Below are 13,103 nucleotides of genomic sequence, written 5' to 3'. Positions count from 1 at the left end.
CCCAGGTGGCACTGACTGCAAGTCCCATTGTTCCCGGCCCACAGCCCCTTAAGGGAGAGCCTGAAGACCCCGTCGCCCCCTCACCTGGCCATCGTCAGCGGGGTAAGTGGTCCACCTGAGGTCGGCAGTTTCGAATTTGGTGTTCATGAGGTTTTCTGAAAGGAAGAGGGGAGAGGTGAGTGCCTGCCCCTAATGCCCATCAGTGCCCATCCCAAATGCCCATCAGTACCCGTCTTGAATGCCCATTGGTGCCTGTCTTGAGTGCCCTTCAGTGCCCATCCCAAATGCCCATTGGCGCCTGTCTTGAATGCCCATTGGTGCCCATCTTGAATGTCATTTGGTGCCCTTTTCAAATGCCCATTGATGCCTATCCAAATGCCCATTGATGCCCATCCCAAATGCCCATCAGTGCCTGTCTTGAATGCCCATTGGTGCCCATCTTGAATGTCCTTCGGTGCACTTTTCAAATGCCCATTGGTGCCCATCCCAAATGCCCATTGATGCCCATCTTGAATGTCCTTCAGTGCCCATCCCAAATGCCCATCGGTGCCCATCCCAAATGCCCATCGGTGCCCATCCCTGCCCGGGGTGCACATCAACAGAGGACAAAACCTCCAGAGCGTTTCCTGGCTTCCAAAAGGCAGATTTAGGAAAGTAGCAAAACTTTTAAAAAGGATCAGCAAAAACCGAAGCTTTATCCTAATGCGATGTGTCTCTTAAAAGCACCTGGCTGAGGAATTCTGGGAGTTGAAGTCCACAAGTCTTAAAGGGGCCAAGGTTGGAGACCCCTGCTCTGGAGACTTTCCTTTGCCACCCAGGGCCAGCAAGGCTTGGCACCACCCACCCAGCTGTCAATCCCAAGACAAGAGGCATTTGGGGGTTGGGGTCCAAAAGGAAGTGGGGAGGGGAGGGGTCCTGCATGCCGGGTCTCCCCCTCCCCACTTCATCTGAGCAGCTGGGATGAAGGAGCAAAATTGCTTCCTTGCCTATAAAGCCCCCCACTCTGTCGATCCCAGGTATATGGACATGTATGAGACACCCCCTCCCCTCTGCAGACCCCACCCCACCCCACAGCTTTGGCTGCTCCCCCTTGTCCAGGATCCTGGGAACTCAGCCGGCTGGGCCAAGGGTCAGAGGTGAGGGGAATATTTATAAAAAGCCGGACGGACGTCACTTCCCGAAACAGCGGCTGCCACCGCCCAATGGCAGGAAACCAGCTCCCACCCTGCCAGCTGAGCCCCCCCCTCTCCCTTTAGCCCCCCCCTCCCAGCTGCCTTGGCCAAGACCACCGAGGAACAGCCCCCTCCCCTAGCTTTCAGCAAAGGTGCCCCTCCCTTTTCCTGCACCTGGGACTTCTGGGGCCCCACCTCCAGCCTCCAAAAAAGGGAAACCCCCCCTACATTTTCTAATTGGGGGCGTATTTCCTGGCAGAGGCCCCTTGCTGTGCTCCTCTTCTGACCGCCCACCTGGCCTCCCCGAGCTGGGAGAGCCTCAGAAATGAAAGGCCTACCTCGCAGGAGGGTTGTTGAGAGGGGAAGGCTATGAGGAAGCCAAAAGGCTGGCAAGATTGAGCGTGGTTGCTCCCCTCGGCAGTTGGCACGACTCTATTCGCAGGGGTGGGCAATATGGCCCCTTTACGACTGGTGGACTACAACTCCCAGAATTCTGCTGGCTGGGGAGTTCTGGGCATTGTAGTCCACGGTTGTAAAGGGGCCACACTTGCCTACCCGTGCTCCTTCCAGACTGGCATGATTTTGCTCCCCATCATCAGTTCCTCCCTACGTGTCTCCCTCCCTCCCTTAAAGACCCCCCCTCACCACCTCCTCTAAGCACCATACTCCTGGGCAATTAAAAAAAACAGATTCCCCTGTGCCGCCCCCCACCCCAGCCAAATGAATGCTGGGATACCCTGAGAGGAGGGGTGTGCCTGCCCCAGGGAATTCTGGGTAATTACAGGGCAGTGTAAGGCTGGGGAGGAACCCCCCCAGGCCAAAACAGGCAGACAGGAAGCCAAAAGGAGGGATTCAAGAGTGGGGGGGGGCCTAATAGAGACCCTCCCCACGCCTGGGTGGGAGAGTGTTCAAGCAGGAGGGCACCAGGTTGGCAATGCAGCCTCCCTCCTTGAGAGGCTCAATCCTAATTTTCTCTCCATCCATCCCCCCCACTCAATTCGGCAGTTGCCCCCTCCCCAGTCCTCCACCATTCCTGCTCCCCACACCCATCTCCCGACGCTCATTCCTGCCCAAATCCGTCCCAGATGTGCGACCATCCAGCTCGGCAGAAACTCGGCAGCTGTTGCCAACTGGATGCTCCTTGGGCTCCTTAGGAGAAGTGGGCGAGGGGGTCCAGAGCCCCAAACCTCTGTGTCCATCCCGGGGGGGGGTGGGTGGGAGGACAAGAAGTCCTGGAACTCCCTGGGCCCCTCCCCGAAGATTCCCCCGGCTGCCTTCCCAGCCTGCGAAGGGAGGGAAGGAGCCGCGCCCTGCGTTCGGCAATGCTGCTTAATTAAATCTTGGGCAAGGTGCCTGGCACGTAATAACAGCCGTACCGTCTTACACCAGAGGCCGGGCGGGCCAACCGGGAACAGCCTTTTCCCCACCCCCCGGAAAAGAAGCCACAGACCCTCCCTCGGCTCAGACAGGTTGAAGCCTGCCCCCCATGCCCCAACTCCCGCCTGGCCTGGCAGCTCTGCCACCTTCTCCCTTCGGTCCTATCCAGGAGACGTAGGTGGGCAAGGCTGAATCCAGTTTACCGGGCCCTCCGACTCGGTCTGGCTGTTGGAAACACACCCTGGATAATGAAGGGAGGGGCCCCCAGGACGGATTCACCCACCCACCCACCCACCCAAGGGAGGAATAACACTGCCCTGGAAGGCATCACCCTCCCTGGCCAGGTGCCCAGAGAAGGAGCCACCTTCAAGGCTGGCTTAAAGCAGGGATCTCCCACTTGGGCCACTTTTAAGACTTGTGGACTTCAACTCCCAGAATTCCCCAGCCAGACCCTCTTTCAGTGGGATGGGTAAATATTGGTGGGCTTTTTACCTGGACCCAAAGGTGTTGCTGGGAGGAATAAGACTTGTGGACTTCAACTTCCAGAATTCCCCAACCGGCCATGATGTCACTGACCCCACCCACTGGGGGACCAATGGTGGGGGGGAGGAGGTATCTGGGCCCCCCCCGAGATCTTCCATGCTGTCTGGGGCATTCTGGGAGTTGAAGTCCACAAGTCTCTGAGTGGCCAAGTTTGGAGAGCCCTGCCTTAAAGGATGGGCCGTCCAAGAAGCCCTTAAATCTCATCAGACAATCTCCTTTGATAGACTGGAAAGTCCCACAACAGACCTTATTGGACCCATCCGGGGGTTATGGGTGGAGCTGACCCCCTCAGAAAGCCGGCTTGAGAGATAACAAGTAGTCCTCGACTTATGACCCCAATCGAGCCCCAAATTTATGCGGTCAAATGAGAAATTGGTCAAGTGAGCCATTTTTACGACTTTTCTCGCCACCGTTCTTAAACGAGTCACCTGGTCGTTAAGCGAAAACGGCTTTCCCCGTGGACTTGGCTTGTCAGAAGGTTGCAAAAGGGGGGTCACGTGAGCTCATGCCCCCCCCCCCAGGGACACGGCAACCATCAAAAATGTGAGTCGATTGTCAAGCATCCGAATGGAAATCAGGTGACTGTGGAGGAATGCTGCAACGGTCGTTAAGTGTGAAAAATGGTCCCACGTCACTTTTTTCGGCGCCGTTGTAACTTCAAACGGTCGCTAAATGGACTGTTGTAAGTGGAGAACTGCCTGAGGTCCTTGACTTATGACTCCCAATTGGGCCCAAAATTTCTGTTGCTAAGCGAGACAGTAGTTAAGCGAACGTTGCCCCGTTTTGCGACCTTCCTTGCCACCATCGTTAAGCGAATCGCTGCAGCTGTTAAGCGAGTCACATGGTCGTTAAGTGAATCTGGCTTTCCTATTGGCTTTGTTCGTCAGAAGGTCGCAAAAGCGGATCACGTGACCCCAGGGCATTGCGACCGTCATAAATACGAACCGGTCGCCAAACGTCCGAATTTTGATCACGTGACCACGGGGAAGCTGCGAGAGCCGCTAAGTGTGAAAAATGGCCGTAAGTGGCTTGTTTTCCTAACTTTGAACCAAATGGCTGTAAGTCGAGGACTTTGCATAACAGTCAGCACCCTGAATGGCACCTGAGACCGTCTCACACCCAGCGCAGGGGGATGCCCATTAACTGCCCCGGCCACCCCTTTCTAGGCCAACTTTCAAAGGGTCTTCAAAGTCAGTCCCAAGCAGAAGGCGTTGCAGTAGCCCAGAGGCGAGGGGAGTAAAGCAGGAGTAACTGTGGGCTCCTGGCCCAGGAAGGGTCTCACTTGGTGATCCAGGAAAGTCCGGAGGAGGCCCTCTGGGCTGCAGCTGCCCACCTGCTCTTGGTGAACAGGGGCTTCAGCTCCAGGAGAACCTCAACCTGTGGACCAGCTCAATCCAGGAAGGTCCCACTCCTAATAACGGAGGATATCCGTAGCTCAGGATTGACCTGAGGGGTCCTTGGGGGTCTCTGAGCTTGGTGGGTTTTCTTGCAGACGTTTCATGACCCAACTAGGGAGTGACATCAGTGCTAGGAGGAGGTGGGCTTTGTGGAGAGAAGGAGGAGAAGAGGAGGACTGTGGGGTCCTTGGTGCCCTCTGAGCTGGGTGGTTTCCTTGCAGACATTTCATGACCCAACTAGGTAACGTCACCAGGGCTAGAAGGGAGGAGGATTTGCATCTTCTAGCACTGATGACGTTACCTAGTTGGGTCATAAAACGTCTACAAGGAAACCAAGCAGCTCAGAGAGCACCAAGGACCCCATAGGTCCTATTCCCTTCATGGAAAATCCATGTTACTGAAGGTAGCTGAGATGCAGCCACAGGACCATGTGAAGGTTGGTTTCCAGGATGTTCTTCCTTATCTAGAGACTCCAAGAGTCTTCAGACGGCGGGACAAGATCTCAAGAACATCTCTTGATCCATCTAGGATCAACTATGCAACTATCAGCAATCTGGGATTCCTAAACCCAAGGTCACAGAGGATGACCTACCCCCGGTGGCTTCTTACAGATGTTAAGTTAGGAGGCCAGGATGTCAGCCCTGTGTCACCCCACAATCAGGAGGAAAGGGAAGAACCGGGGCACCCCATATTCTCCACTCCTAAATACCAGAAGGATGCCACCATCAAGGACATCAAAAGCTGCTGGAAGATCAAAGGAACAAGGATGAGCGCATCGTCCCCATCCTGACTCCATCGGAGGTCATCAACAAATGGAATCAGTGGTGTCTCCATAATACGTCCACTCCATCCTGACTCTACCAGGGGTCATAGAACAGACTGCATATTCATAGGATCATGGGGCTGGAAGAGACCTCAGAGGTCTTCTAGTCCAACCCCCTGCTAAAGCTGGAGACCCTATTCTATTTCAGATAAATGATTGTCCAATCTCTTCTTGAAAGCCTCCAATGATGGAGCACCCACAACTTCTGGAGGTTTCCAGAAGTTTCCAGAAGTTTCCACTGAGTAATCGTTCTCACTCTCCTTAATTCCAGGTTGCTTCTCTCCTTGATCAGTTTCCATCAATTCCTTCTTGTCAGGTGTTTTGGGGAATAGTTGACCTTTGACAGCTCCCCAAGTATTGGAAGACAATTATCATGTCCTACCTTCCCCAATCCTTCTCTTTGAGAGGCTAGACATACCTAGCTCCCTCAATTATTCATCATAAGATTTAGGCTCCAGAGCCTTTATCATCTTCCTGGATCTTCTAGGGTCTCAGCAATCCATAATATGTCCATCTCCAACCCAACCCACCAGAGGTCATCCACAAATACAATAATGGCATCTCCACACTACATCCAAGTCTGAAACTCAACTGGGAAGGACGCAGATCCCTTGTTTCCTGGAGAAGCTTCTGAAGCTGCAAGTCCACCAACCTTCTCAAGAACTTCACCCAGAAACGGAAAGTTGGAGATCAGATGAAAACCAACTAGGTGGGTTTTTGAGGAGGTGACGCACCTCCATCATCTCCATCGAAGTAGCGTTCACCATCGCAAGGGCCCAGCTAGGTGTCACGTCCTGGGAAGTCTTCACTAACCCGGAGAGTGGGACCTCCAAGGCCGGCTGTTGAGTTAACAATTCCAAGGAGCACCAGGTGTGAAAGTGGTCAACTCCATGCTTATGAAAAGGGAGAACCATCCACTCTGGTGCAGTGCAGAAGCACCTTTGCTTAATCCAATGTTCCTCAGCCGTGTCTACTTGAAGATGTGTGGACTTCCAGAATTCCCCAGCAATTCTAGGACTTGAAGTCCACAAGTGGCCAAGTTTGAAGACCCCTGTTCCAGTCCAGCCCCTTCCTGCCCAAGGAAGGAGTCCTTATTCCTATCCTGGACAAACTTTTCTTGACAACTTCCACTCATGGGGCATCCGATGAGAGGCAGAGATGTCTTCATTGGGTGTTGCCTGCCGCCCCCCATCTCAGGAATATGTATCCCAAATCTAGATCCAGATGCAGATCTGTACCACTTTGTAAAGCCTTAGTAAGGCCACACCTGGAATATTACATCCAGTTTTGGTCACCATATTATATAAAAGATATGTTGACACTTTGGAAAAAGTGCAAAGAAGAGTAACTAAGATGATTTTTTTAAAAAAAATTGATTTATATGCCACCCTTCTCCGGAGACTCAGGGCGGCTTACAATGCGTTAAGCAATAGCCTTCATTCTTTTGTATATTTATACAAAGTCAGCTTATTGCCCCCACAAACTGGGTCCTCATTTTACCCACCTTAGAAAGGATGGAAGGCTGAGTCAACCTTGAGCCTGGTGAGATTTGAACTTACAGTAATTGCAGGCAGCTGGAGTTAAATTACAGTGCTTAGTCTGCAGAGCTATCCAGGCCTGGAGACTAAAACATACAAACAAGGGTTGCAGGATTTGGGTTTGGCTAGTCTAGAGAAAAGAAGGACCAGGGGAGACATGATAGCAGTTTTCCAGTATTTGAGGGGCTGCCCCAAAGAAGAGGAGGGGGTCAAATTGTTCTCCAAAGCACCTGAAGGCAGGACAAGAAGCAACGGATGGAAACTAATCAAGGAGAGAAACAACCTGGAATTAAGGAGGAATTTCCTGACAGTGAGAAGCATTAACCAGTGGAACAGCTTGCCACCAGAAGTTGTGGGTGCTCCATCCCTGGAGTTTTTAAAGAAGAGACTGGACTTTTTAAGAAGCGGACAAGCCATATCGGTGGGCACATGAGCTTGGCTGATTTTCGGACCTTCTGGGCCCACCAGAAGTAGGGAAGCAGGCTGTTTCCTGCCTCCAGAGGGCCTGGGGGGGGTGGGGAAGGCCCGTTTTTTGCACTCCCCAGGCCCCTAGAGAGGCTCTGGAGCCTGGGGAGAGCAAAAGACGGGCCTACCGGGCCCACTGTGCCAAAAGCGGGGGAGTGCAGGGAGGTCACGCACATGCATGTGGGCAGGGCACATATAATTATGGGTGTGGGCACGTGTATGCGCAACCCCCCCCCCCCCGTGCTTCCCCCCCACTTTTGGCACGCGATGGCAAAAAGGTCAGCCATCCCTGGTTTAGGGTCTCCCTGCTTAAGCCGGGGGTTGGACTAGAAGACCTCCAGGGTCCCTTCCAACTCTATTCTGATCAAAATGGAAATCTTGGCTCCGCCAAGGGGAGCCAAGGCCCCTTCTCTGAATCCCACCCTCTCCCAGCAAGGGGAGCCGGAGGCAGCTCAGCCTTCGGGACCCCCGACCGCAGAGCTCCGGAATCCATACCGAAGCCGGACGACGTGGGAATGCGGGGTGTGCCCACAAAGCTGGAGAGGAGAGGAGAGGACAAGAGCCGTCGGACAGCCCCGGGCGGGGATGAAGTCACTACCAGCACCCAGAGCTGGTGATTTCCTGCCTCTCAAAGAGCGAGGGTCTCGGGGTCATCCAGCGAAAGCCCTTGGAGTCCGGCCAGCGCGGAGAAGGGAAGGCCGGAGACAGGGATCATTTCCCGAAACTGTGGTTGGCTTTTGCTTTTTGGACTCACTCACACACACAAAACAATCTGGAGAGCTGGGTTCACCCATCCGGTTAAAACCCTCTCCGGGTTTAACAGATCGTGCTGGTGTGTTGTGGTAGGCCATGGTTTATAAAGGGCTTCCGTGGGGTACAGAGCCTGGCTAAACCATCCCTGGTTTAAAGATGGATTAATTCAAAGGAACAGGGGCGAAATGCATCTCTAACCATTAGGCACAGCTATTAAAGCAGCGGTGTCCACGCTTGCCAACTTTAAACCCACGGAAGAGACGTTGCCTTTGGAAGTTGTGGGAGCTTCATCCCTGGAAGCTTTCAAGAAGAGACCAGATTGGCGTCTGTCAGAAACGGCGTAGGGTCTCCTGCTTGGGCGGAGGGTTGGACTAGATGACCTCCAAGGTCCCTTCCGACTTTGTTATTCCAATTCTACGGACTTCAGCTCCTAAAATTTCCCAGCCAGCAAGGATTTGCCAGAATTTAGCACGGATAGGACAAGAACAAATGTGGCTAGACTAACTTCATCCCTTTTTTTATTTTATTTTTTGATAGGGTAACTTTCTTAATAGACGGTGGGAATGCGGGTGACGTAATATATCTTGACTTCAGCAAAGTGGAAAAAAAAAAAGAGCTGGCTGGGGAATTCTGGGAGTTAAAGTCCACAAGTCTTAAAGTTGTAAGGTTGGAGACCCCTGGCTTATAATCTTCACAAATTTTACTTGTAATTGTCGAGGGACAAGGATGGTGTGAATCACAGACTTTGTTCTGGGGGGGGTGCGCTACAAGCACCCCGGCCTCTTGCACCCAGATGTTTGGGGCACCCGCTGCAGAGTTCCCACCCAGAGCTCATCTTTGGGCTGGGGGCTCCCCTGTAGGAGAGACCCTCCCCTCCTTGTGAGCCTGCCTGCCTGCTGATTCTGCCCCTTTCAGGCTGTCTGGGGAATTCTGAGAGTTGAAGTCCATAGATCTCAAAATTGCCAAGGTTGGACCCCACCCCTAATAAACAAAACCTTCCCACTAAGGGGGGGGTTGTGTCTCTCTAAAATCCCTGGGACCCTCTACAGAAGCCAATACTGGATTTTGAAAAAGCAGGAGGAACATTGATTCTTTTAATCGTTGAGTCTTGGAGAAGACCCCCCCCCGAGGACCCCCGAGGACAGCCAAGAAAAGCCACCGACGAGTCATTGAACCGACCAACTCAAAAGTTCTCCTTGGAGGCTCCATTTATTCTCCTTCGGACACACAATGCAAGCCCAAAACCTAACTCAGCTGCAGATCTTCCCTGCTGGCTTCCGACAGACCGTGCCAGATTCGCTTAATGACGCTTAACAATGTGGGTACCGTTGGCAGTCCTGAAGGACCAGGCTGAGGGGCTCAGGTCTTCTGGAGAAAGTCCATTTGCAGGGTTGCTGAGTTGATGCTGAATTGATGGCAGGTCGTCCTCGATTCGCATGGATTCGTTTAACGACCATTTGAAGCCGGGACGGCCCTGAAAGCAGTCAACTATGACCAGTCCTCGCACTTACAACCACCGACACGGGATCCAAATCTGGACGCGTGAATTGACGAGGGTTGTGGGGTCGCGTGATTGCCACTTGCGTCCTTCCGACAAGCAGAGCCAATGGAGGGAGCAGGACTCGCTTAATGACTGCAGTGATTTGCAGCCACCGTTGCAAAAAAGGTGGCAAATTTGGATGCAATTCACTTAACCACCGACTTGCTTAGCCACAAGTAATTCTGGTCTCAATTGTGCAAGTCGTAAGTTGAGGACTGCCTGTCTCAAACAATCAACCTCTCCAACTCAAGAAGACCCCCGAAGAGGAATCCCCCCCACCAATGCTTGTTCCCGTGTCTGGGAACTGGTCTCGGCGCCGGTCCTGGGTTCGATTTACAAGGACGGAACCCCCCTTTCCTTTTCCCAGCTGCAAAGAAGATTCAACTGGTGTTCTGACCCCCCCTCAACTTTGCTCCCCAGCTTGGAGACCCCCCCCCTTCCAGGGCAGATAGGAGCACTGCCCACCGCCAACTGGGCGCCTGGGGGCACCCAGTTTGAGAAAGCTGTCCACCTCTCCCAACCTTTGCAAGGCCTGCGAAGGCAGCCATGCGAAGCGAGGAGGCACAAAGGGGTGGGGGGGGTTGCAGTGGGGAGGGGGATTCTGTCTTTGATAGAGCATGGCCGCTCCGCCCCCCCCCCCCCAAGGAGCAGAGGGATTACCTGCCTGCTCAGATGCGAAATCCACTGGCTGCCTTTTGAAGCTTCTGCCTTCAAAGCCCCCTCCTCTGCGGTTCTCGGCTGTTCGCAAGACCCCTGGAAGCTCACGGGGTCTTCAGCGGGCCCAGGACCCTCTGAGATAACCCATGCACTTGGGTCCATGAGAACCCATCATCCCCAGCCCCACAGGAATGCCATTCCGGGCACATTTGGATTAGCCCAACCATGGGGGAGCAGAGGTCGTCTTTCGCCAATGATCACAATGGGGACCGAAACGTCTGTCGTTAAGCCATGTGGTTGTTGAGTCACAACCCAATTTTGTGACCTTGACGGCACGGTCGTTAAACGAATCCAGCTTCCCCCCACTGACTTTGCTTGTTGGAAGACCCCCTGGGAAGGCGTAGATAGCAATGACCCCGCGACCCCTGGAGGGTGCAACTGATGTCATACCTGCCAGTTGGATGGGGGAATTGGATCCCGCCACTGCGGGGAAGCTGTGATGGTCATAACTGTGAGAACTGGCCGTGACTCGCTTCCTTCAAGCACTGCTATGAGTCTGAACGGTCGTTAAACAAAGGCAGGGATGCTGCAATGGTTGTAAGTGCAAGGACCAGTCGTAACTTTCAACCGTCATTAAATGAATGGCCGTAAGTTGAGGACGACCTGTAGGCCAGTCTAATAAAGAATGCATCAAGGGACTGGGGAATCCCAGTAGCTGAACTGGTGTCTATGTGTCTGAAGAGACACTTGGTGGGAGGATGGGCACCAGAAAGAAAGGGGAGGGAGCCTCTGTGGGTGCTTCAAGCATGGGTAGTCCTCGGCTTATGACGGTAATGGAGCCCCACATTTCCATTGCAAAGCAAGACAGTCATTAAGTGAGTTTTGTCTCATTTTATCGCCTTTCTTGGCACCGTTGTTAAGTGAATCACTGCAGACGTTAAGTGAGCAACATGGCTGTTAAGTGAAACTGCAGGTGTTAAGTGAATCACACAGTTGTTAAGCGAATCTGGTTTCCCCGTCGACTTTGCTTATCAGAAGGTCTCTAACTCTAAAGGGGATCGCGTGACCCTGGGACCCTGTGACCGTCATAAATGTGAGTCTGAATTTTGATCAGGTGACCGTGGGGCTCCTGCAACGGTCGTAAGTACGAAAAAAACGGTCAAAAGTCACTTTTTTTCACTTTGAACCCGTCAGTAAATGAATCCTTGTAAGTCGAGGACCACCTCTACAGACCCTGGTCCTCCACGACCAATATGGAAACTGTGGTTTGTTCGCACGGCCTCCCTCTGTCAGGAGGCATCCCCAGGACGAATCCTGAACAATGGTCCACACAGCATTTGAGGGCCCAGGATGATGGGACAGGAGGCCCTCTGGCCAAAGTCCAGCAGGGAATCACCTCCCCCACCCACCACGATGATGCAGGATTAAGCCCCCTCCCCCACCCCCCAACCTCCGCAGAAGCCATAGGCCGCGATCCCATCATCCCCAGCCCAAAGCCCTGACCTCAACACCACAACCGCACTAGAGGTCGGCAACTAGACACCCACACCCACACCAGGGGCTGCAATCCGCCCACTGGAGATCTCGTAGCCAAAGGAAAGGGCAGATCAAATGGAAGCAAGTGGGGGACCCTCCAGGATCTGGCAGCCAGGGGGTCTCTGCAGGGTGGGGTGGGGGGGCTTGGCAATCTGGCAAGGAGGGGGTCCCGGAGTGCCGCCACCCCCATCTCAGACAGGAAGGCAAATCCCCAGTTCTCCCCATGCAACCTTTTTTTTACAAGGAAACAATCTGGACACTGGAATGGGGAAGGGGCTTCTCAATACACCCCCCCATGTGTGGCTGGATGTGCTCTCCAGCAGCCCTTTGCAGCTTTGGGGGAGACGTGACCCCCCACCCAAGGGGGAGTTTAAGATGGAAGAATGGATGTAGAATGGATGGGGGAGGGGGAAGCCCTCGCGGAGGAAGGAAATTTACAATTGGCAACTCAGGGCCACATTGGGCTATAAAGGGGGGACCTCTAGCCCCAGATGGGAGGGGGCGTGGGGAAGGGTCTCTCTGCCCCCCCCCTTTCCTTGGGTTTCTGTCTGGGATGGAGATGAAAAGGAAGAGCCGTTTTTTTCTCAAATCTTTCTCTTAATCCTCTTTCAATGAGATTCTCCTGCAGGAGCCACCTGGGACAGTTGGGGGAAAGGGAGGAAGAGGGAAGAGAGAGAGAAGGAGGGAGGGAGGGAGAGAAGGAAGGAAGATGTAGAAAAGGGAGGAAGAAAGAGGGAGGCAGAAAAAAAGAAAGATATAGAAAAGGGAGGAAGAAAGAGGGAGGCAGAAAAAAAGAAAGATATAGAAAAGGGAGGAAGGGAGAAAGATATATAAAAGGGAAGGAAGGAAGATATAGAAAAGGGAAGGAAGGAAGATATAGAAAAGGGAGGGAGGAAGATGTAGAAAAGGGAGGAAGAGGGAGGGAGGCAGGAAAAAAGGAAGATATAGAAAAGGGAGGAAGGGAGGAAGAAAGGAAGAATGAGAAAGAAGGAAGGAATAGAAAAGGAGGGAGGGAGGGAGGGAGGGACAGAGGAAGGAAGGAAGGAAGATATAAAAAAGGGAAAGAAGGAAGGAAGATATAGAAAAGGAGGGAGGGAGGAAGATATAGAAAAGGGAAGGAAGGAAGATATGAAAAGGGAAGGAAGGAAGGAAGATATAGAAAAGGGAGAAAGGGAGGAAGAAAGGAAGAATGAGAAAGAAGGAAGGAATAGAAAAGGAGGGAGGGAGGGACAGAGGAAGGAAGGAAGATATAAAAAAGGGAGGGAGGAAGGAAGATATAAAAAGGAAGGAAGGAAGATATAG

The 13,103-nt window shown here is 53.0% G+C and overlaps 1 protein-coding gene across 1 annotated transcript in view; it reads right to left on the bottom strand.

Moving 5' to 3' along the window:
* The window catches only part of EPHB4 (EPH receptor B4), a 39,384-nt gene that overhangs the window by 24,541 nt on the left and 1,740 nt on the right, over nucleotides 1-13,103 (bottom strand). Inside the window, exon 2 of the mRNA XM_070954640.1 lies at nucleotides 85-155. Coding sequence (XP_070810741.1) covers nucleotides 85-155 — 71 coding nt within the window. The remainder of the gene's footprint in view (nucleotides 1-84; nucleotides 156-13,103) is intronic.

This window comes from Pituophis catenifer, unplaced genomic scaffold (assembly GCF_029215685.1).
Source record: "Pituophis catenifer annectens isolate HBS135680 unplaced genomic scaffold, rPitCat1.0.hap2 SCAF_15, whole genome shotgun sequence".
Lineage (NCBI taxonomy): Eukaryota > Metazoa > Chordata > Lepidosauria > Squamata > Colubridae > Pituophis > Pituophis catenifer.
Note: the sequence above shows the minus strand (reverse complement) of the source record. Positions and strands in the feature narration are given on the sequence as shown.